Below are 22,873 nucleotides of genomic sequence, written 5' to 3'. Positions count from 1 at the left end.
ATTTCAGAGAGCTCACCGTGGGATGCTCGCACAGAGGAATCACTGTGCCCCGTGGATGGGGGCGAGGGAAAGGGGAAAGACTCGGCGCCTAAGTAGGAGATACAAGAGTCATTTGAAAACAGCTTAGTTTCCGTGATGTTTTAAATGCCTGAATTGGACCTGGAAAATTACAAGTGTCTCCAGTGGACTTTCATTTTGAACATGAGTGATAGGAGGCCAGGAAGGAAAGTAAATAAATAAATACGCAGATCTGATCTGCTTCGTCACAAAGCCATCCTCGTCTTTGCCTGACTTTAACATCTTTAGAGCTCCCTTTTTCCCTAGTAATATTGAAAGGATTACCCTGTTGGCCCTGAGGTGGTTACTGTGTGATTTTACTGTTATTAAATCTATCATAAACTGCTTCATTATTCCTGACTCTGACTCTGTCTCTTTTTTAATCCTTCCGTTACCCTCCCAGGCCGATGGCCCCCAGGAAATCCGAGAGCGAGCCACGGTCTTGCAGACAGTGTTTGAAGATTACGTGCACTCCAGTGAGGAGACTGTCTCCTGGGCAAAAAGAGGTCAGTCGGTTTCTTAGGTGGTTGTGGAGGGCTAGCCCAGCAGAGAGCATCGTCCTCACCTCCATCCGCACACCCCAGACGGGTGTCTACTCACCAGCAAAAGCCTTCAATCTCCCTAATGCTGCAGGGTTCAGGAGCAGGCACGGAAGGCTTTAACATGATATTAAATGTTAATTTCACCCTTCCCTGTGTTTTGCACAAATGAGGCTTTATCTCAGCTTACATCAGGACTAGAGCTTTGACCCAGCAACATGGGTCTTCGCAATCTGTTTTTCTCCTTCTTTGAAAACTGGATAGAAGAGAGATGACATGTCAGTAGGAATCGTAGAGATGGAAATTAGAGATGAAGCACGGGCTGGCAATATTATACCTAAGCAGTTCTGTTTAAAAGTACAAAGAAAGATGAGAAAGGACAGTGCTGAGGAAGGGCCTAGGCCATGAGCCCAGTTCCTAGGGCATTTACCGAAGAGTTGGGCATTAATTTAATATTCAGACCCTTTATAGGGTAAGTTGTCTCCTGGGATCACCAAGCACTAGGTGTGGACTGAACAGTTCACTTAAGCAAGGAGCAGAGTGTGGAGAGCTGCCTGGCTTCTGCGGGAGAGCCTTGAGCATCTTGGCTGGTGACTCTCTGTGCTAATGAGGCTTCTTCCCTGTTGGGAGAGCTATAGTTCTGGATAGTTACCTGCTGGGTTTTTTTGTTTGTTTTGTTAATCCTCACTGGAGGGTATTTTTTCCATTAATTTTTAGAGAGTGGAAGTGAGGAAGGTGGGAGGGGAGAGAGAGAGATGTGAGAGAGATACATCTATTGGCTGCCTCCTGCATGCGCCCCGACAGGGGCCAGGGATTGAACCTGCTACCCAGGTACGTGCCCTTGACCGGAAATTAAACCTGTGACCCTTTGATGCATGGGTTGTGCTCTAACCACTTAGCAACACCTGCTGTTTTGAGAAGAATGCCTGGCTGGCTTACGAGTACAGCAGGTTCCTGGAATGTCGTTTTGGCCAGCATCTTTTTCTTAGAATGTTGATGAGCTGCCATAGGAACTTCACTCTTATTTATATCAGTGAGGCTGTGGTGAAGCCATTTTCATTATATATTGTTTTGCTTGAAGCCACAGAACCTGTCCACATTAAGTGAGGACTTACTGTGTGTGAATACCATAGCATCCTTTCTTTCCTTCTTTTTATAAATCAAAATTTCTTTCTAAATATTTAACAAATATGTGTTGAGTTGGGCACTGTTCTAGGTGCTTGGCATACGTCAGGGATCAAAACAGACAAAAATTCTCACCTTTCTAACATTCTAATGAGAGGGCAACAATGAGCATAATAAAGAATAAATTATACATAAATTAGTCTATTAAAAGGTGATCAGAACTGTGAAAAACATGGAGTAGAGTACAGGCTATGAAGGGGATGGCAGGACAGTACATTTTAAATAGAGGATCTGAGTGAGCCCTGTTGTGAAGATGACACTTGAGCAAAAACTCAGAGGAGTCATGCCTGTGGTGGGATTTGAGGCAGCAGGAACAGAGATGCTGAGGACTCAGGAAAGCAGCATGGCTGGGGGTGGGTGGCACAGAGGCAGATTACATGGATCACCTCGGCTGGAGGCTGATGGAGGACCTGGGGTCACCCTGAGTGAGACAGGAGCTGTTGGAGGGCTTGGAGCAGAGCTGTGTGTGGTCTGACAGGCTTCAAAAGAATAGGGGGGGGAGGCCAAGGGTGAAAGCTGGGGGATGGGTTACAGGGCGACCATGGACCTCAGGAAATAGATGGTAAACATGGGTTAGTTGGCCAGTATTGCCCAGTGCCTATTATATATCTTAGCACTCTGAAAGCAGGCCAACTGCACAAGGTGAAAGGTGAACTCCCAGTATTTGCCCCATAACCCCTGATACCTAATCAGTATGCATCCTTCCAGCCTGGGTCTGATAATAGTCTACATAAAATCTTAGCATTTCCCTGAAGCAAACTCAACAGTACCTAAGGGTTTTCCAAAGAACCTGCCTTAGTGACTTCGCAGCTTGGTCATTTGCAGGAAGTTAGGCAGACTCAGTTTGCTGTGCGGTCCATACTGGGCATTGTGCTGCAGAATTTCAGGATTAATAAGAGTTGTGATGAAAAGAAGAAAACCCACACCGGCATCTTCAATTTGGTGCCGGAGGTATTTCCAATATTCTAGGGAGACTACAACTACTTTAAGGTATCTTGGTCATCAGAGGGAATGTAGTTTTGTGTTTTCTCATTACTGTTGAACTTGTTAACACCAAGAAATAAACAGGTATTTGTTTTCCTTGGAAAGGCTATTGGAGTGGGGCCACTCCCATCGGTTTCATACCAGGAAGGAAATAAGTATATCATTGTTCTTATCTGCTAATTGATTTCCACACCAGATTGGTGATGGCCTGGGACAGGCTGCATGTAGCGGGTCTCAGTCACCCCCTTCAGACTTGGAGCTCTTTGCTCTTCTTGTCTCTCCTGTTACTGAGGACTGTGAGTTCTGAAGGGTTGGGGAGATCTACACATAATTGCACTGTAAATGTGTTGAATTTACATGGGGACAGCTACCACACCCCACAAGTGATACTATCTTTTGCATTTCAATCTTTTGCATATGCAAATCCCCCACTCCTGACTTGCCTCCTTTTATGCCATTTCAGAACCCACCTCATGAATAATTAACAAAGCAGCTGGTTTTGCCTTTGTGGCAGAAAACTAGTTGGAAACTGGGCCAAGTATGCATTTGTTTCCCTTTCTCATCTTCTGACCCAGTCACTGTTCATAACCAGCATTAATTGTTGTCAGTTTCCAGAAGCACTTGCCCCTTTTTCCTCTCATTTCTTGCATCTTTTTAGCTAGAGATTCAAGTGGTAAAGGTGGTAACGAAAGTTTGAGCTTCAGACTCCTAAGCGGAATCCATTCCCTGCAAATTCCCACTTGTCCTGCAGTTTGCTCCTCCCCACCTTCCTGTCTTCCCAAAGAGCCGGGCTAACGCACGCAGGGATTATGCTTGGCTGGGAAGGGATGCTTTTCAGAGTCAGGACAACCCAAGCCACCGGGGACAGGTCAGCCCAATTCCCTCTGTGTCAGAGACAGGCCCATACTTGGCCCGAGGCTTTGTCTCTCAGAAAATGATACTGAGCTGCCCCCTGGCCCCTCCTCTGGGTAGTTGTCACTGTTGTTGTCGAGTGGGAAGATGCGTGTGCCTGAACTCTGGACACGTGCATGCTCCTCAGGGCCAGGCTGGCGTTTGCTCCCTCTTACCCCCTCCATCCTAAGCGTCGGCATAAGACACGCTTATTCTTGATCAAACGCCCAGAAGTAAACTTGATTCTATGAAAAAAGGCAAAATGGCCATGTAGGGTATTTTAAAACAGATTTCCCTTAATTCATCAGCCATCTGGCTCTGAACTAGGAATCGGTGACTATGGAGCACTCACACTCTGGCTGCAGCTTCCTCCGTCATCCCAAATAAACGTCTGCTTTCATTACTTCTCTATTTTCTGCTTGTCCTAGTCCCACAACCCATTCCTAGTCTTGACATGGCCCACACGAGCCCCTTCCTACCCCTCAGAGGGTCCTGCACACAGCTGCCTCTGCACCTGACTCCCTGCTCTCTGAATCATCCGAACATGGGAGTCCACACAAGGGCATGAGGATGACCAGCTGTCACTGTCCCCAGGAGCCTGGAGGACAAGGTTCAGAAAGAGGCAGTGCGAAATGCTGCCTGCCCAGGGAAGAAACACCTGCCGCTCCTGGGCAAACTCTCTCCCTGTAAAGCTGTGGGTAGAGCACCTACGGCTCCTGGGATAGAGCTTGTGCGTCGATGTGGGGATGAGGAAGGGAGGGCGCACGCAGCAGTGGGGGCTGATCTGCTTCAGCAGGGGCCGGGTGAGTGAGGAGGCCTGGGCCAGCGTCTGGGTCACAGACTTTAAAAGGGTCAATTCTTTAGTGGGCTCGGCTTGGCTTGGTTTCAGGCTGGTTTCTTAGATGAGTAAATGTTGGGGGCTAGGGAAGAGAGGGGATGGAGGAAAAAGAGGCCTGGGCTCCTGGGCCGGGGCAGATGTATACTTTGCTCTCGGAGGACTGGGGTATGTAGTAGTAGCTTTGTGTCTGGAAGTCTGGTGTCAGAACCCACCAAACAGCACCGGCCATTGGAAGCGTTAAAGATTTTCTTTGAAAAATCAGCCAGTCCCCAGTTATTAAAAAGGGGAGTAAGCACAGACTTAAAGAGGGTGCAGAGAAGTTGCCTTGGTTATTATTTCTCATCGATTGGGAAAAGGAGTTCACTTTGCTCAGTAAATAGAGCTTTGATGGATTCCCAGGACCTTCCAGGAGCTGATCTGCTAAAATGACACTTTTTATTACTGTTCATAAACGCCAATCTCCCGGTGCTGCTGGGATATTACGGTTAAGCTGCGGGCAAACTTACCAGTCCAGTGGCTCAGCAAGCCAGGGTGAGGGAGGCTGGTATTTAGACCCTGTCTCCACTAGGTGCACCCTCTGGGCTCTGTGTGGTCGCAGAGGACTGTGCTGGGAAGTACAGTGAGCAGTGACGGATGGGGACAGTTTTCAGAGCAACCCCTCCTGCCCTGTGGGTGAGAAAGGGCAGACACTTAATTTTCATTGTTACTGCAGGATGTTCCAGGAGAATCAGCTATGGGAAATCTTTCCTCAAAGGAATGTGTCAGTGGTCAGAGCTTCACCCTCCTGGGACCAAGTCTGGTTTCTCTGGCTGTCACCCAGTCCAGGTCTAGGACAGAGACCATTTCCTACACTTTAAAATAGGACTGAAATTTTCATGGTTGAATGTCTGATGAACATCCACACTGTTAGCAGTCCTCAAGGGGTGAACTATTCTGTGGGCTGTTTCAGAAATTTAATCCCTTCTTTAAAAATTCTGTTTCATGTGCTAGCCGGGTGGCTCGGTTGTTTGGAGCATCATCCGTACACTGAAAGGTGCGGTTTGATTCCCAGTCGGGGCACATGCCCAGGCTGCAGGCCTAGTCCTCGGTTGGGGCGCATGTGGGCGGGGGCTGATCTGTGCTCCTTTTTCACACCGTCGTTTCTCCCCCTCCCCTTCCTCTCTAAAAAAAAAGAAAAGCCAATTAAAAAATCTTTCATTTCCTTTTGCACATACTTTGAGTGGGTAAGAAGCACTGTATCAGTCAGTCCTGGATACTTAAGAATGAATTTGGTTTTAAAATCCCATGAGTTGTCGATGAAGTGGCACCAATGATTCCTCTGGATTGGGGAGCTGGAGACAAGGCTTGTGGTGGAGGCAGCACTTACTGCACTGGCTTCACTCATTCCTGTATGTGCCAGGTACTGAGCTGGGCCCCAGGACTAATGAAGAAAATGCGCCCTGCCCTCTGGTTATTAGACACTACACAGTAAAGTCTGAAATTATATTGGGTTTAAGTGATAATTGCAGCCTATAGTGTTGTTTTGTTTGCTCATTTGTTTTGAGGAATTAAAAAAGACACAGGTATAGGTTGAGGTTTTAGTGTGCGGGGTACTGCTGGTTGGGTGCCATCGGGCCTGGCGAGGTGCCCTGCCCAGGACAGCCCTTTGGCCAAGGCACAAGTGGCACTCAGGGCCCCGCCCCAACAGCCTCCCCCCTTCATTTTCCCTGCAGCCCTGCAATCCTTCATCCGGGCCTATTCGACCTACCCCCGGGAGCTGAAGCACATCTTCCACACCCGCCTGCTCCACCTGGGCCATGTGGCTAAGAGCTTTGGGCTGAGAGACCCCCCCCAGAACCTGAGTGGCCCGGCTGTGAAGAAGAAGAAAGCGAACGCGAAGAGGTAAGATGCGTCGAATTTGTCCTGTGACAAGTGGCCGAAAGTCCGGCGGGTGTGAGCTCTGTTCAGGCTGCTGGGTGCTCAGTGGAACTTGCTCTGTCTTTGGTTTTCCTGGTAAGTTATCACTGATACCTGCCCTTCTCTCAGTGTGATAAGTGCTTGGAGCAAGAGGATGAAATACCTAACTAACATTTTTAAGGTGTTGGCAGAAATTCGGTTGTGTCTTGTTGGTCTCCTTCACTGTCCGTGTAGAGTAAGCAGGGACTTCCCACAGTTGGAGCTTCTCCCTGGGAAGCCTCTGGGACTTGTAGGAAGATTTCCGGTGGGTTCCCTGAGGGTGGACCCGGTGGCAAAGCTCTCCTGGTGAGCAAGGCGGGCAGCACTGAAGCAGCCCCCTCCCCCAGGCTGGCTCCCAGGCCACTGTCCTTGGAGCTGACGTACAGTTCCAGTGCTGAGCGCTCCTAGAGGTGAGCACATTGAGTCTCCCCCGACTCGGAAAGCATATTCAAGATCCCCCCTCCCCCCCCCAGCTCATGGGAGAGGAAAGTCAGAGTAAGGAGCATGGCCCTGTGGGCGCTGGGCTCTGAGTCCATCTTCAAATGTCAGGAGGTCCTGAGATGATCTCCCTCAGCAAAATACATTCATAAAAGTTCTTTCTCTCCTCAAAGACACTGTTCATTTAGTGGCAAACCCAGCCCTTGTGGGAACTGCAGGGTTTGATTCCATGAGTGGACGAGGTTGCTTGCGGAGTTTGGGTGGATTGCCATCATTGCTCATGCTGCGTTGGTGGGAAGGACACAGCATACAGGTGTTTGGGTACCAAGGAACCCTTGTATGCTCTGGACAGGTATTTTGCCTTGTGTAGCCTTATTTTTGCATATTAATTACAAATGCCAATATCCACATGCCCTTCCTGCCTGATAGGGGGCTTGTAGGCAGCACCCCTCCAGCATGCTCCATCCTGCACAGGGTCACCGAGAAGTGCCGGTGGCATTGTCAGCCTTGTCAGGTGGCTTCTCTGGTGGAGGGAGAAGGACCACCTGTAGGGTGTAACCATTGCTATTGGAGCCACAGCACGTGGTCTTAAGTGCTGCCCAGTCTGATATGAGCTTGTGAGCTCTGGACTGTGTCTTTGCCTAACTTCTCAGAGCCCCTATTTCCTCAGTGACCAACAGGAGAAGGAAATCTAGATTTTTAGCTACTTCACAAGATGGTTTTGAGAACCAAAATGAGGTCTTAAGTGTAAATTTGCCGTTTGAACCATAAAGAGCCACACAGATGAGGCCCTTAGGACACAGAGCTAGAGACTAGATGAGTTAAGATTCCAGAACCTCCAGCTTGATCTGGGCAGGGACTTGGCATCCATGAGGCTCTGGGTAATGGGTAAAGAGTTTTTTTGGGGTTTGTAGAGGCGTGGTGGTTGCCTTCCATTGTTAGCTCTTGTGGAGCACAGTAGTCTGAGGCAGGTGTTTCTCCACACGCTGCTGTTCTGAGCTGCCTGGGAGACACACAGCCTGGTGTCCTCCAAGCGGGTGGGCACCTAGGGTGCAATGGTGCGGGGTGCGGGGCTGCAGTGCACCAGAGGCTGGCCCTGTCTTGGGTTTGGGGTAGCTGATGTCTGCGTATGTTAACTTTGGTTTTGAGTATATGACAAACCATGAGGCCTGCACTTGGGTCCGAGAGTGACCTCCTAGTGATCTAGGCCTGGCTATCCTATCACATCTCTGAAACGTTGACTCTGAGAAGGGAGGACAAGGCCTGCCAGGTGGTGACTGGTAAGAAACGCATTTTGTTTCTTTGTCTCCCCACACATCAGTGGATCCCAGTATTTCATTGTCACAGGTGATCTACTTCCATGACCGGGAGTTTCATCAGCAAGTGTTAATCCAGACAGCAGCTCCTCAGACTGGCATGTCCTCAGCTCCCACCCAGATCCTGGAAGGCAGGGAGGCAGTTGGGAGGGGGACTTGGAGCCAGCATTGTCCTTACCTTGAGAAGCCACTAGGGAGAGGCACTCCGCCTCCTGCTTCTGCTGACCCTCGCTGGCAGATGGGCACCAGCCCGCCTGTGCCCTGTGAGCAGGGGATTTCACAGGGCTTTATTTAGGGAAGAATGGGCTGATTAGCCGGTAAAGAGCGTGTAAGATGGTATGGGGCAGCCTTTGATGTCTGGCTGGCAAGGCAGGGAGCCGGGGTGAGTGACAGCAGTGTGTCACAGGATTACTCCGCCCGTGACAATACCGCTCTCTGTTCTTGCCATGTCACCACTCTGTTACAGCTACTTTTTCCGTGGTTATGCTTTTCTTTCAAAGGCGTCTCTCTCCACGCTCCTTACATCCCCCCACCCTACCCCAGCCTTGCTAATGCAGGCGCGCTCGGGAAGACAGTGGTACCTTCTTTTATTTGGGGAAGTCTTGTCACTCCTGACGGAAGAATGACTTTGCAGCTAATCTGCACATGGACCGTATAATTGTGGTCAGTATGAGCGGTGGAGAAAACCTGACAGATCAGGGCTCGAGCAAATGCCAGTTGCTGCTCTCTGAGGATTGGAAAGAAAAGTCTGCTAAACCCTACAAAGTGCAGAGACTTGTGCTGTGGCCACAATGACTGTTCTGAGCTGAGGCGTCTCCTCTGAAATCCATCTGTCCAGAAAGAGAATGGGTTCCTTCTCTTTTGTGTGGGCGATAAAATAATAGCACTCCATTCTCTACAGTGTTCTGCATTCCATTGTATGGTGTTGACTGCCTGGAAAATTATATGTTCTGTGCAGACCTCTGATATCTGCAAACCTAATCTGCCAGCCTGTCGGGGGAGTCCTGCCTCACCTCTTGCACAGCAGCCGAGGGGTCCAGCCCGTGTGTCTGGAGTGCGGGCAGGTGGGTTAGGTGGGGGGCTATCAGGCATTTCCTTGTAGTGACAAAGGGGATTTTTATCTTGTCTCTATTCCTTTACTTGACCACTTTTCAGAAAACCAATAATGGTCCCCAAACGAGATCTTAATCCCCAGGTGTCTGCTTTCCTGGTCCTCAGTTCTGAAAGGGAACACTAAGTCATTCACAGTCACAAACCCTTCGACGCCCACACACACCTGTCAGAACGGCCCCCGCCCTGCCCCTAACACCTACACACATGTTCAGTCAGGGAGCTGGTGCTGAAATGTTGAGTGGCCCCTCAGCAACATCTCTCACGAACACGTTTCCCTCCCCTGAAAGGAAGTCTGGTTTTGAAGCCATGTAGATTCAGCAGACCCTGAGAAGGGAAGCTGACATCTCCCAGAATTTCTCTCTACCCAGGAGATGCTGAGACCCAGCGCTGTCTGCCGTGAGAGGCAGAGCTGGGCTGTTTGCCAGGGTGTCTGTCTGTCTAGGCCGTCACACACATGAGCAGAATGTGTTCAGGAACAGCAAGCAGACATGGGTCCCTCATCTGTCCGACACTAGAAAATGGTTCAAGAATATAGAAAGAAACTAATGGGCCTGGAGGTCTTGGTGTTACAGTGACAGTATGCGAGAGCGTGTCTTCTGTTGCCACCCTGACACGAGTGGATTATATGTGATAATTATAAGAAATAAAAAGCACCATTTCCCCCAGGTGGTTTGGTTTGTAGCCAGCAAAGAGTGCTCTTACCCCTGTGCCTAGATGTCCTTAGTGCCTAGAAACATCCAGCATCATCTTTATCAGCCATTCAGTCGTTTTGCTCCCATTCTGAGCTCCCTCCCTTTAAAATTAGTAGCAGACGACAAATCTGAATTGTCGACTATTCTTAAAAGAAATACAGTTTCATTTTGTTTGTATAATACATTTTCTCAAACCAGCCTAGCTAAAGTGTTATCTGATAGTTATTTTGTCAAACAGGTAAACAATTTAAAATAGGGATCTCTTATCCCTCAGTACTTCCTAGATCTGGTGTGCGTGGTTGTCAGCGCTCAGCAGCCTGTGGTCACTAGCAGAGGGCACATGGGCTGCCCTGAGCACTGGTCACTGCAGAACCCCTAATACCCGAGCGCCTCCCGAGCCTGTTACATCTAGGGTTCTAGGTGCAGTGTGGTCTCTACAAGAAGCAGACATCTTCACGGGACCTTACTCACCAGACTTTTCTCTCTGAAGTATCACTGATACTTGTCACTAAAGTTCAAATTAGAGATTTCGCTAAGCTCCATTTGGGGTGCCTCTTTCATCTTTGAAGCCCTTCGCTGTTTCACTCTGTGATTCTCACCCTGGCTTGTTCAGTAATTGTTAAGTAACTAGCAAGAGTTACTATGTTGCACACTCTGCTGGTGTGAGAAGTTCATACCCTTGTTCCTCTCCTTGTTTCTAAACGACAGTGGGGGTCCGGGTTGAATCATTGATCATCTGTGTGCCCTTGGATGAGTGACTCAGTTCCTGTGCCTCTGTCCCCTCACCTCTCACATGGGGTGGCCGGAGCCTCACGGTGTTGTCCTGGGCCTCAAGGCTGAGGGTGAGTGTAGAGCCTCAGCCCAGTGCCTGGGACGGGAATACACGGAGCATGTGTTGGTTTTAACGACATCCCCACACATGTCCCTGGAATAGAAAGTGCAAGTAACTGTCAGTTTCTTCCCACTGTGAACTTTTCCTCCCGAACAACCTTGAAAACAGACCGTTCGCTCTGAGCCCCACCTCGGGAAGCTGCAGCTGCACCTCCCGTGAAGCAGGCATTTTCATCATTAGGAGCAGCTTGCCCGCCAGTTTTTATGTGGCATTTACAACCTCTCTAATATCACTTAATTAGCTGAGGGCGAAGCTGGGCTCTGGACCACTGGAAATCTCCTCGGACCTGTGGAGCCTGTTACCATCCTGGAAACGAGATCAGGCTGGATGGAGCCACCCTGGGACCAAGGGCTTGTCCGTAGACCCCCTGCGTGGAGTCGAGACCCTTCTTGCCGGTTCCAGACCCGCGTTCACCACTACTGGCCTCCTTAAGTCAGACTCTCCTTAGCTTCCTAAACTGTCTTCATGACTGGCGGCCCTTCAGCGTCACCTGGACTCCTAGAACAGCCTGCTGCTGGGCCTTGTGAGGCCACTGCTCCACAGGCAGCCAGGCCTCCACCCCTCCCCATCCTGCCGAACTCGAATCAAAACCAAGGACCACAGACCCCTCTTCCGGGCTTGCGTGGCCTGGCCTGGCCTCGCCGACCTCGGTGTCTCCTGCAAGGATGTCCTCTCTGACCCACTTGCTCAGGTGGACGCACACAGCTCTGCCCTCACCTGCTCTGTCGTCACAGCCGTTTTACGTCTGTCGGTGTTTCTCTCCTCTCAAGTGGAGCTCAGTGGAAGCCCTATCTGGTTTTCCTCATCACACCCAGCACCTTCTGCAGCACCTGGCACATGATAGGTGCACAGGAAGTATTTTTAGGTGAGTGGAAGTGAAAGCGTTCTGTGATTCTGAGAGGAGCAGCATGAAGGGAAAGAAAAAGGACTTATTCTGATATGAAAAGACGGAAAGGCCTCTGAATTATTTTGTGAGCCTATGGGTGGAGGCTGGCCTTTCTGAGCCCCCTCCCCCCATTCCACTCATCAGCCAGTCTGCCCAAGAAAGCAGCATGGGACCACCTTCCTCGTGGCATCAAAGCAGCATCCCCAAGAGGGACCGAGCCTCTGCTGCTTCCTCGACCTCACAGGTGGAGGAGCCACCAGGATCAGCCCACAGAACGTGGAGATGAGCAGGACGGGAGCAGCTCACTCAGCCTCTGCCTGAAGAGCAATGGAAACAGCTGGGACCCCTGGGAGTAGCTGTGGGGACGGGTGTTATGAGTGTCCTGTGAGCAAGGGGAAGTCTGAAATCATGGAGCACGAGGTTGACATGATTGTGAACTTGACTAACCAAATCTCAAAAATTGAGACCCAGACTCTAGAACCTGAAGGGAATGTGGTCCTCAGAACTGGTGACGGGTGTCTTCCTCCACACCGGAGGCGGGGGCGATGCTGGCCGAGTGCATCTGGTTTGAGGTGAATTGGGGTTGGTTACTACATGGAAACCTAGAGCCTGGCTGAGCCACACAGACTGTAGACTAGAGCTCATTGAACTGGTCTCTTTATTAAGCCACGCTGTGGATCTTCCTTTGTGCTCAGGGGAGGTGTTCAGATAGGACAAGGGACTGGAAGGTGGCTGGGTCTTCCTGGGTGGGGGGCACTGAGATAGTCAGGGGGGCTGTTTGTCATCCTTGTCGATTGTTGCATTCACAAGTGGTTCCACGTGGGTTGGCCGTGTGGGCACAGGCCACAGTGGGGGCCTCACCGTTCCTTGCTCTGCCATCAGGCACTGCTGCCCCACCTTTCGGGGCTCTTGTTTAATTACAGCTGTGTACATGCAGCTTTTTACACTTGGCCTTTTGTTTCCACCACTATTTTTTTCTCTCTGACTCCATGCAATTACCAGCTCTCTGCCTACTCGAACAAACACACCCTCATCCCCACTGGCTAATGAGGTGATTAAAGGGATCTCACAGTGACCCTGAGCCTCTTCCACACCTGGGTCACCTGCAGACAGCAGGAGCCCAGAGCTGTGCTTTCAGTCAAGCAGTCGGGGCTGACAACAAAGAACAGGAGCCCAGCCTGCCTCTCCTGGGAGGACGCTGGAGACGGCACACTTGCAGTTGAAGCCTTTGGAGCACCAGGACTGGAAGGTGGGGCCAGAGGCACCAGGGAGGCCGAGTGCAACAGGGCAGTGCCCAGCTCATTAGCTGGTCCTTGCATGGACCCTCCAGTTGGTGCCATTTCAGAAATCAAGAAGGAACACGATGGTCCCCAGCTGTCCCCTCACTGCACAGTCTCATTTTAGTTGCCCTAAGCCCTGCCGTCTCAGAACTGGCTGCTGTCTCCTCCTTTCGTCTGTCCCTACACTCCTTGGGCTCCTTCTTAAGTAGGACATCCCAGCCCCTCCACACTTCATTGATGCCAGAGCTTTTCCATGTGGTTGTGACCTGTATGAAATGACTCCAGGTCACATGTCATTGTCATTCCAACGTCCTGATGTCTGAAATGCAGAGCAGTATCTTAACTGCTTGATAGTCAAGACAAGGGGTGTGGTTTGAGAACCAGTGTTCCGAGTGGCAGCAGGTGACTGCTTGTTAGTTTTAAGTTCTTTGGTGGTGGAGGCAGCAGCATTTCTCTTGGGGGCTAGTGTGTGCCCTCGGCTCTGCTGAGTTCACATGCATGGTCTCATTGAGACCGCATGAGGTCCCTGTGACCAGGGAGGGTCCCCAGCAACCCCTGAGGAGATGGACATGCCAGTCATTTAGCTCTGTGCCTGAGAGATCCCGGAGCCCACACTCCTAGCTCTTGTCTGCTTCCTAGCATGTCCCTTTTGGAAGCTTCTAGTTTCTAGACTCAGTATTGGGCAAAGTAACAAGCATGTGAACCGTGTTAAGGTGTTTTTCTTTGTGAACAGCTCATTCTTTATGTAATGGGATGTAATCTTGAAGCAGGAGATAGTGAAAACAGGAGAATTTGATTGGAAACCACCAGAGGAGCAGACCCTGGCATGGGTAGTAGAAGCGCTGTTTTCTTCGGGCATGGTCTCCAGAGATCTTTGAGAGGAGATGATCGTGGGCAACACCTGGAGGTGATGATGTCTCCAGTTTCACCCAAGTCTAGGGCAGAGGGTGCAGTGGAGGAGGGTGCAGTGCTCCCAGCCCAGTCCCAGCCCTGGCATTGGGTGCAGCCTGACTGCACAGTGAGTACTAGAGGGGGGTGTGGGGTGTGGGGAGAGATGGTGAGCGTGGAGCACTGGGCACCGAGGTTGCTCAGTTAATGCTGTTTCCTCTGCCCGACCCCATTTTCTCTCTCTGAGTCTGTAGATGAAAAGTGAAAGCTTCCAGACCCTCCCTGAGTGCTCCCCTGCCTGACTCTCGTCCCAGCAGCTGTGTTGCTCCTTGGTGGGTCTGTGCTGCTCTGTGCCAGGCCTCCCAGCAGTGGGCTCCCTCTTCCAGAGTAGACCCTGCTCGCTGTTAGAACTCCTAAGTCCTGAAAATGAGCCCCAGGTGATCACTTTCTTATTCCACTCTGGTCTCTGAGATTCAAATGCTGAATGTGCAGGATTTGCAAACAAAAAGACAAGGTGATGTGATTGTTGACAAAAGCAGCCCTGGTCCAGGTGACCACGTCAGCTATGTGAAGATGCGCCTGTGTCCTCTGCCTTCCTGCCCTGCACTGGAATGATAGTCACATCCCTGAGCGCCTGCACCACAGGCATTGCGATCAGTGCCTTGACTCATTAGTTCACCTAAGCCTTTTGTGAGTAAGCTGCTGCCACCCTGGGACAGTAGTTCCCCAGCCTGCGTGGGACAGTGCCAGGATCCTCCCCCTTGGGGCGTGCCTGACCCAGGCTGATGTCCCCCACACCTCCTGCTGCTCCTGGGTCACAGTCCATCGTCTGGATGGCTTGTCTCTCTGCCTAGGTTCTTTTCAAAATCTTGTTTGTAAAACTACCCAAACTTATGGTGCGGATTGACCAGCAGAAAATCATGCAGCTGATGGTGGTGAGGCTCCCGGCCACCACAATGTGCGCTCAGTGCTGTCCAGGCTCTCTGCAGTGCAGTTGCTGAACTGCTGCCTCTTGTCCTCCCATCATCATCTTGACACTCCTTTGCAGCAGGCTAGGGCTCGCACCCTGGCCTCCTGGGTCCAGATCCACCGTCTCAGCCATTGCAGCTTCTTGCTTTGTTGCTTCTGGGTCATCTGTATGCTGTGGCTCAGGATAGAACTCAGCATCTGCACTCTTGTCATTCTGCCTGTCTGCACATCTGGTCATTGAAACCACCCACCTTCTTCTGTGACTCAAGAGCAAGAACTTATGTGTGCCCCTGGTCAGTTCCACCTTGTAGCTGAGGCCCATTCTTTTGACCTGTTAGGGTGTTGTGAGCATTGGTCACCCAGTGTGTCAGCTGTCCCAGCAGGCTTTTCATCTGCAGATGTGATATGCCCCATAGTATCACCCCAGTCATTGACAGTCATGTCAAATGGGACAGGCTCAGGGCTTGAGCTCTGGGGCTTGATGCTGCAATTCTGCCCCTCGCTTAGCAGTCTCATTCGTCTTTTCAGGGTATAATCAGACAGGTTACAAATGCACATAATTGTTTCCATGTCCTCCTTGTATTTCTCCAGCTTAACAACAATTCATAGTATTTTCACAGTGTCTAGCACGTTCTAGTTGATTTGCCTTTATATGAGCTCTGCACCTGTGTGGAGGCCCCTTTGACATATGAGGGGATTAAGCCATCAGCTGGGGGTGAGGGGGCTGAGCTGGGAATCACGGCAGGCTCTGCCAAGTTCTGGTCCTCCGCCCCTCCCAACAGGGCCTCCCTGCCGCCTCTGTCCATGCCTGAGTCCCGACAGAGCTGTAAGAGTTTAAGAGTTTCGGGCACTTAGGCTACATAATCTCAAAGTTCCCACTGTGTCAGGTTCAGTGTCAGCCCTTTACTCTTGGACATCCGCCGTCTTTGGACATCATCTCTGTCCTCTGCCCTTGTGCATGCCCCTCCAGGCAGCAGACCCCTCACAGCGTCAGCCTGTTAGGTGCCTGCCTTGGCCTGGGGCTTGGAGCTCTCCTGCCCTCCCTGGATCTTGTTCTTGGGCATAAGGCTGACACTTTTTAAAAAAATATATCTCTATTGATTTCAGAGAGAGGAAGGGGAGAGGGAGAGAGAGATAGAAACATCAATGATAAGAGTCATTGATTGGCTGCCTCCTTCACGCCCCCTGCTGGGGATCAAGCCCAAAACCCAGGCATGTGCTCTGACTGGGAATTGAACTGGGATTTCCTAGATCCTAGATTGGTGCTCAACCACTGAGCCACGCCCTGCTGGGCTGACACCCACTCTTTATCCATCTCTGTCTACAAAGCCTCTCAGGAATTGTGCGGTAACTTTCTCACCAGAGATGGGATATGTTCAGAGCCCTGGCAGTTTTACTAAAGCTAGAGTTGGTTTGATCGGAAGAAGTCACCAGAAGGTGTCCCTAAGTGGCTGGCCTACCAGCTGCATCTCTGCCAAACAGAATCCAGAGGCTAAAAGAGTTGATGCAGTTGGTTTTCCTTCAGTGACTGTAAAAGGTGTGCAAGCTCTTCCCCTTCAGTAGCTAAGTTCCCCTCCCACGCTGGCTGGCTCCTTCCCTGAACTCCTTTGTAGCGCTAGAGGGACTGCTTGTCAGATTCTCCCTGGAGTTGTTTGTTACTTCGACTGTCATCTGAGAGCCACTGAAACCCTCCCAGGCACTGCTGCCTTTCTAAACCTGTGAGAGCCAGGCCGGAGAACGGGAATGGAGTCGGCCTCCAGCTACTGGCTGTCCTTACTGCCTCCAGCCCGGTCACTCAGAGCCCAGGCTTCTCTTCCAGTCAGGGGCCAGCTTTCCCTCCTTATGGACAAAATCAAACAAGTGGAAGGTTAAAGGCAAAGAGGCTTTGATGAGTAAAAATTAAAATACTTTAATATTTCAGCATAAGGCAGAGTTCTGCTTTTTGATTTTATTTTCCTAAATGAATATGCCTTTTTTTCTGATTATAGAAATAATGCGTGTTCATTGTGAAAATTTAGGGAATAGAGAAAAGCTTAAAAATCACTGATAAGCCCACAACCCAAGTTAACCTTGATTCACACTTTCCATACCCTTCATTCTTTCTCTGCATATATACATGTGTGGACGTTTTGTGTATAATGATATTGAACAAATCATATGATTTTTTAAACTGCTTTTTTTTTACTTAAGTTGTCCAACTATTACTTTTAAGATACACTTTACGAGGGTTCCAAAAGTCTTTGAGATTTGAGATAATGTGAACGTTGCTTTGTGTTAAGTGTATTTTATGCCAGGAACTTGCTCCTGGTTTTGGTCACGACTTACCATGAGGTGGTTCAGTGGGCGGGCCCTGGAGCCAGGCTTCCTGGGCTCACATCCAAGCTCCTCGGGTGCTGCTGTGGCCCCACACATGCCACCTACCCTCTCTGGGCCTAGTCTCTACCAGGAGGGGGGGGGTACTGCTAGTATCTGTTTGCCAGGCTTGTGGAGAGTGAGTTAAATACCCCTCAAGGCCTTCAAACAGTACCTGACATGCACTAAGTGCCCTTATGAGTGTTAGTAATGTAAGTATTAGAGTCACACAGCCAGTTTGAATGGCTTCAGTTTGACCTGTTTTATATCCATTAATAACCCACATAATTGGTATTTGCTTAAAAGTTGTTTGAGTATATTTGGAAGAACCCGTTACTGTTGGCCGATATCACCCCCAGCTCTTTACACGTGGCCTGTAGGAAGTGGTCTGCACGTCAGAGGGCCGCTCGGGGGGCACGGTTTGGGTCCTGGGGGAGGAGATTAATAGTCCAGCGACTGCCTAGGATAACTTTTGGGCAGAAATAAATTCTCCGCATCCTGCCATAAACCAAAATTAAGTCTAGATGTATTAAAGCATTGATTTTCAACCCTTTTCATCTCATGGCACACTCAAACTACTAAGATTTTGCGGCACACCAAAAAAAACATACTTTTTGCCAGTCTGACAAAATAGGTATAATTTTGATTGAGTCACACAGGACAACTATCGTGTTGGCAGGTTATTTTGTTTTTTAATTTTTATTGATTTTATTGATTAAAAAATTAAAAATTTATTTAAATTGATTTAATTTTTATTGATTTTATTGGAGCAACATTTATTTGTTGCTCCGCTTATTTATGCATCATTGATTGATTCTTGCATGTGCCCTGACAAGGGATTGAACCTGCAACCTTGGCATATCAGGACGACGCTCTAACCAACTGAGCTGCCCAGCCAGGAATGTCATTGTCATTTTTTTATTTGACAATCTCTTGCAGCACTGGTTGACGATCACTGACTTAAAGCAATAGCAGACTCAGAAAATATACTTAAATATTTTTAAATGCTAGGATGCAGAGACATTTCTAAGTATGACCCTAAAACATAAAAAAATATTGATAGACTTGACAATACATAAATAAAATAAAAAATTTTGTCCTGCCAAAGAGTGCCATTAACAAAGCCTGTGTTAGAATGGCTTTTTACCTAGCATACTTGTCTGATTTTTTTTTTTTTTTTTAACATATCTTTATTGATTTCAGAGAGAGGAAAGGAGGGGGGGGGAACATCAATGATGAGTCATTGATCGGCTGCCTAGCCCGCAACCCGGGCATGTACCCTGACCGGGAATCGAACCCCGATCTCCTGGATCCTAGGTCGATGCTCAACCGCTGAGCCCGGCCAGGCTTGTCTGAATTTACTGATAAAGTTGGAGAAGGTCCTGAGATCTCTTCTCCAGGGGTCCTCCCACAGCATGTTGATTTACTAACTGGATTGTCACTTCCCCTTATTGGCAGTGAGAGAGGCACCGCCCTGCTGGGTAATTCAGCCTGGTAGCAAGGGGATCGCTCAGCCTCCACTACAAGGGACTTTCCTGTGGTTGGATAAACTGATCTGTTGCCTGGTAACTTTGGGTTGGTGGAAGCTCAGGAAGCCCATTGGAGAGGGGCTTGGGTATTTGGAGGTCGAGGAGAGCAAGAAAGTTGGCAAGTTCCTGGGACAACTAAGCTTGGCAGGAGAAGGGATCAGCCCATGTGTGCCCATCGTGTGCTTGGGTTTAGAGCGTTTCATCTTCCATCTGTACTTGGCCTGTTCAGCACTGGGCCTCAGAACAAAGGAAAGAGACAGGGAGCTGGCCAAGGGAAAGGTGGGTCCCCTTGGGGTGGCTGCTGTGCCAGCAAAGGGGTACCACTCAGGTTGACTCCGAGGCTCTCCCAAGGGTCTGGGTCTGGGAAATGGGAGCCCCTGCTTGCTCTCTGGACAACCAGAGCCTCGTAGTTGGGTTTGTGTCCCACCTTGAAAGTACTGTTGACTGTGAACAACTCAGGTGTGAACTGCGGGCCACCTAGATGCGGCTCCTTGTGTAAGTTCAAATCCATGGTGTTCGAGGCAGAGCTGTGTTTTCCATCCATGGTTGGGAATTGGCGTATGTGGAGGCCCAACATAAGTTATACAGATTTTCAACTGTGCAGGTGGCCGGCGCCCCTAACTCCACATTCTACTTCCACAAGGGTCAACTATACATTGAGTAGAATAAAGTCATAAGTACCTAGGAAATTTTGAGGTCATAACCTCAAGACAAGCAGGACTATGTCCAAGACATGCTTGCTTGCTTTTTTTCTTTTTAAAAGTACATATTTTTATTGATTTTAGAGAGAGAGGAAGGAAGAAGGAAAGAGGGAGAGAGAAACATTGATCAGTTGCCTCCTGTATGCACCCTGACCAGGGCTCAAACCTGCAACCTGGGTATGTGCCCTGACCAGGAATCGAACTGGTGACCTTTCGGTGCACAGGATGACCCTTGAACCAACAGCCAAGACCTGCTTTCCAACACATCCGCTACCGCAGGGTGGACTTGAATGTTCTTAGTAGCTGTCCCTGTGCAGTGGCCGTCACCCTTAGACCACCTTCCCCACCCAGCTGTATTTGTCTGGGAAGTGGACCGAGTGGGGGGTGTGTGTGTATCTGTTCGTCCACCCGAGTGTCGCACACGCTGATGTAGCCTTTGCAGTGTCCACTGGCCCCGCCAGTCTGAGCCGCAGCCAGAGCCTGTCCTGCCCATAGTCAGTGTATCAACCACCCAGGTAAGGTTCTGGTTATTTACTTGCTTCAGCTGTGACAGGAGTAGTCGCTGGAGCGAGTGGCGGAGCTGATGCAGGGGAGGCTATTTTGACTGAAATTTTGCATATTTTGAAACTGGTTGTTACACTTAGAATTATACACGTTGTGAGTGCCTGGTTCAAATGTGGGGGGAAAAAAAGCATTCCTTCCTGTCACAACCCCTTCACTCTGTCTGTCATGTAACCCAACTAAAAATAAACTACGAGACAGAACTGGCAGCCTTCAGTTTGGAGAAGTTCAGTGCTCTCGGCGGCCTGTCTCCTGCGCTGCCAAATCGCACACCACCGCCTGGAGGTGGGGCCCCGCCAGGGACACTGTCACAGTCCACCGGGCAGGGTCTCGGACTCAGGGCCGTTCCCTGTGGGAACGGGTGGTGAATCTGCCTGCACAGGGCCTCAGAGTCAGTCTGCTCCTGTGTGGCCTTGAGGAGTCGCTTGGCATCTCTGAACCTCAGTTTCCTCAATTCAACCAGATTGACCACAGTCCCCATGCCAGTCACCAGCTGACACCTCTGTGTCTTGCTTTACTTAACCCTTACAAACCCCTATGAGCTGTGTTGTGAGCATCAACCCATTTTCCCGTGGGGGCACCAACCGGAAAAGACTGAGGCACGCGTTTCGTGTCATTGAGCTAATGAGCGACAGCCGGTCCCATTCTCGGCATCTCCTTCACCCTCTCCCTCCCCCTCGATCCTTCCTCCTGTCGTCTGTCCCATCATCCTACTGAAACATTTCTATATGACACCAAAGGGCTCCCCCGTGTCACCTGGTCATTTGTCACTGTGCTCCTGCTGGGCCTTCCTGTCATGCCCGATGGCTCCATCCTGGACCAGCAGCCCGGAGGGAGGCGGGAAGAGCATAGGCTCTGAGTCCGCTTGACCGTTTGCATCTCCGCTTCCGCACTTACAGCTGGATGGCCTTGGGCGAGCCTTAGGTTCTTTGTCTGTGAAATGGAATGATCACCTTACCTGCCTCATCAAACGAAGGTTGTAGGCGACAACACAGAGCCCAGAAAGTGCTTCCCGCTGCTCTGGTCTCCTCACAAGCCCTGCCCCTGACACACACACCCTCACTATATACTCCGGCCCTTCAGTATTGGGTCCTAGTTATCCCCTTGCCTCAAACCCTTTTTCCCACCAAAGGTTGGCTTTGCGTGTCTGCCCGAGTGTCACAGTGGACACCATTGTCAGACTGTCACAGGCCCAGCTGATTGAACCCTGCGCCTGGAGCCGGTTGTAATTAGGCGTGGCTGTTTAATTCGGTGTTGAGGCTGGTGTAGCATTCCGCACCCTCCGTTTAATCGCAGTGCTAGTCCTGTTTGATTTGTGGGTTTTAAAGGGTTCTGTTACATTTATTTTGACCACCAGTTTAGTCTAATTATCCTCCAGTTATTTCAGCCAGGAAAATGTTGCAAATCTAAGTAGTCAAAGGCCACATCTGCCTCGTGTAAGAACCCCTAGCAACTTACCTGCAGCCACTGCCGCTTGGTGGTGAGTATTGCAGCATGGCAGTGGGGGCAGTGGGGGCCGTGGCGGCCGTGCTGCTGCTGTTTTGGTTAAAATCCCCAGGGAGCCACAGCTGGCCTGGGTGCAGACCCTCGCCTGGCTCCTCAGCACACCTGGGGTTGGGTTTTCAGGTCAGAAGTATTTACAAGGTTTCTTCAGTCAGTGAAGAGGTGTCTGGATGGGTGCCCCACCCCTTGCTATGTGGCCCCCACTGAGCAGGCCTAGGCTCAAGCCCCTGGAGGTGGCCCAGTGCTTTGAACCATGGACCTGCGCAGGGAGGGGTTTTCAAGGTGGGTTTTCTCCATCCTTTGGCGAACTGCCGTATCATACAGCTCGCCTGCCATCAGAGTGAGAGTGTGGAGTGTTCTTTTCTTCCCAGGAAAACAACACAGAACAAAGCCTCACTTTTAAAAATGCCGTGATATTTTGCCACCATTATGAAAATCTGTCATTGCCGTATCTAATCTTCTGGTGCACAGAATATCAAAACAAGCACTATTGAAGGGATTGTACTTCTGTTCATACAAGAATGTCAGTTCCACAGTCTCGGAACCAGCTGCTCTCAGCCTCCTTCTGAATAGGAACGAAAAAAATAATAAAGTTTCTCTTCCCTCTGCCATTGCTGTTTGCAGGGCTGACCTTCGGAAGAAGACCCAGAAGAAACACCACCTTGCCGAGATGCTGCGTTCGGAATTTGAGAGTGGTTTGGAGGCTGGCGGCGCCAAGGTCAAAAAGCAAAACAGAGACGCTGAGCCGGACAGCCAGCCGGACAGCCAGCCGGGCAGCTCCAGCAACGTCTGAGACCCGCGCCCGGCCCGGGCAGTGGGAAGAAAGAAAAAATGCCCCCATGAAACACAAAGAAACCCAGAAAGGCTCACTGAGGGACAGGACTTCCCAGAAAGTGTTTTCAAACTTGGCCACCACGGGGTTGGGCCTGGGGTCCCGGTGGCCCCGGGTCAATGTCCTGTTTTGTCAGATCTCCCAGTGGGTCTTTCCCTGAAGACGGACCGAGACTAAAGCACAGCCTTCTCTCTGGGGAGGAGCCAGCGGGGCCCGTCGGCACAGTAGCTTAGAGCTTAGCCAGTTAACCCGCCTCCTAGCTGTCCTATGCCTTGCGTTAGCCTAGCGTGCCCACACTTACCCTCACGCAGATCCTGCAGCGCCCACTGCTTACTGTGAGAGCCTGTGCTGCCCGGCGGCCGCGGGGACGTTCCTGCCCTGTAACGCGGGCCTGCGGAAGGTCCAGTTTTACCCCTGTATTGGCATGAATTTTGTAAAATGGGTTAAAATCTGGATTTAAATTTGTAAAAGAGAATAAAAATATTTATCCAA

The 22,873-nt window shown here is 50.2% G+C and overlaps 1 protein-coding gene across 1 annotated transcript in view; it reads left to right on the top strand.

The window, feature by feature from the left end:
• DDX31 (DEAD-box helicase 31) overlaps positions 1–22,873 on the top strand; it is a 63,406-nt gene extending 40,533 nt beyond the window's left edge. Inside the window, exons 18-20 of the mRNA XM_081152312.1 lie at positions 461–563; positions 6,207–6,375; positions 22,174–22,873. Coding sequence (XP_081008438.1) covers positions 461–563; positions 6,207–6,375; positions 22,174–22,342 — 441 coding nt within the window. The 3' untranslated portion in view covers positions 22,343–22,873. The remainder of the gene's footprint in view (positions 1–460; positions 564–6,206; positions 6,376–22,173) is intronic.

Source organism: Miniopterus schreibersii (genome assembly GCF_964146895.1).
Source record: "Miniopterus schreibersii genome assembly, chromosome: 11".
Lineage (NCBI taxonomy): Eukaryota > Metazoa > Chordata > Mammalia > Chiroptera > Miniopteridae > Miniopterus > Miniopterus schreibersii.
Note: the sequence above shows the minus strand (reverse complement) of the source record. Positions and strands in the feature narration are given on the sequence as shown.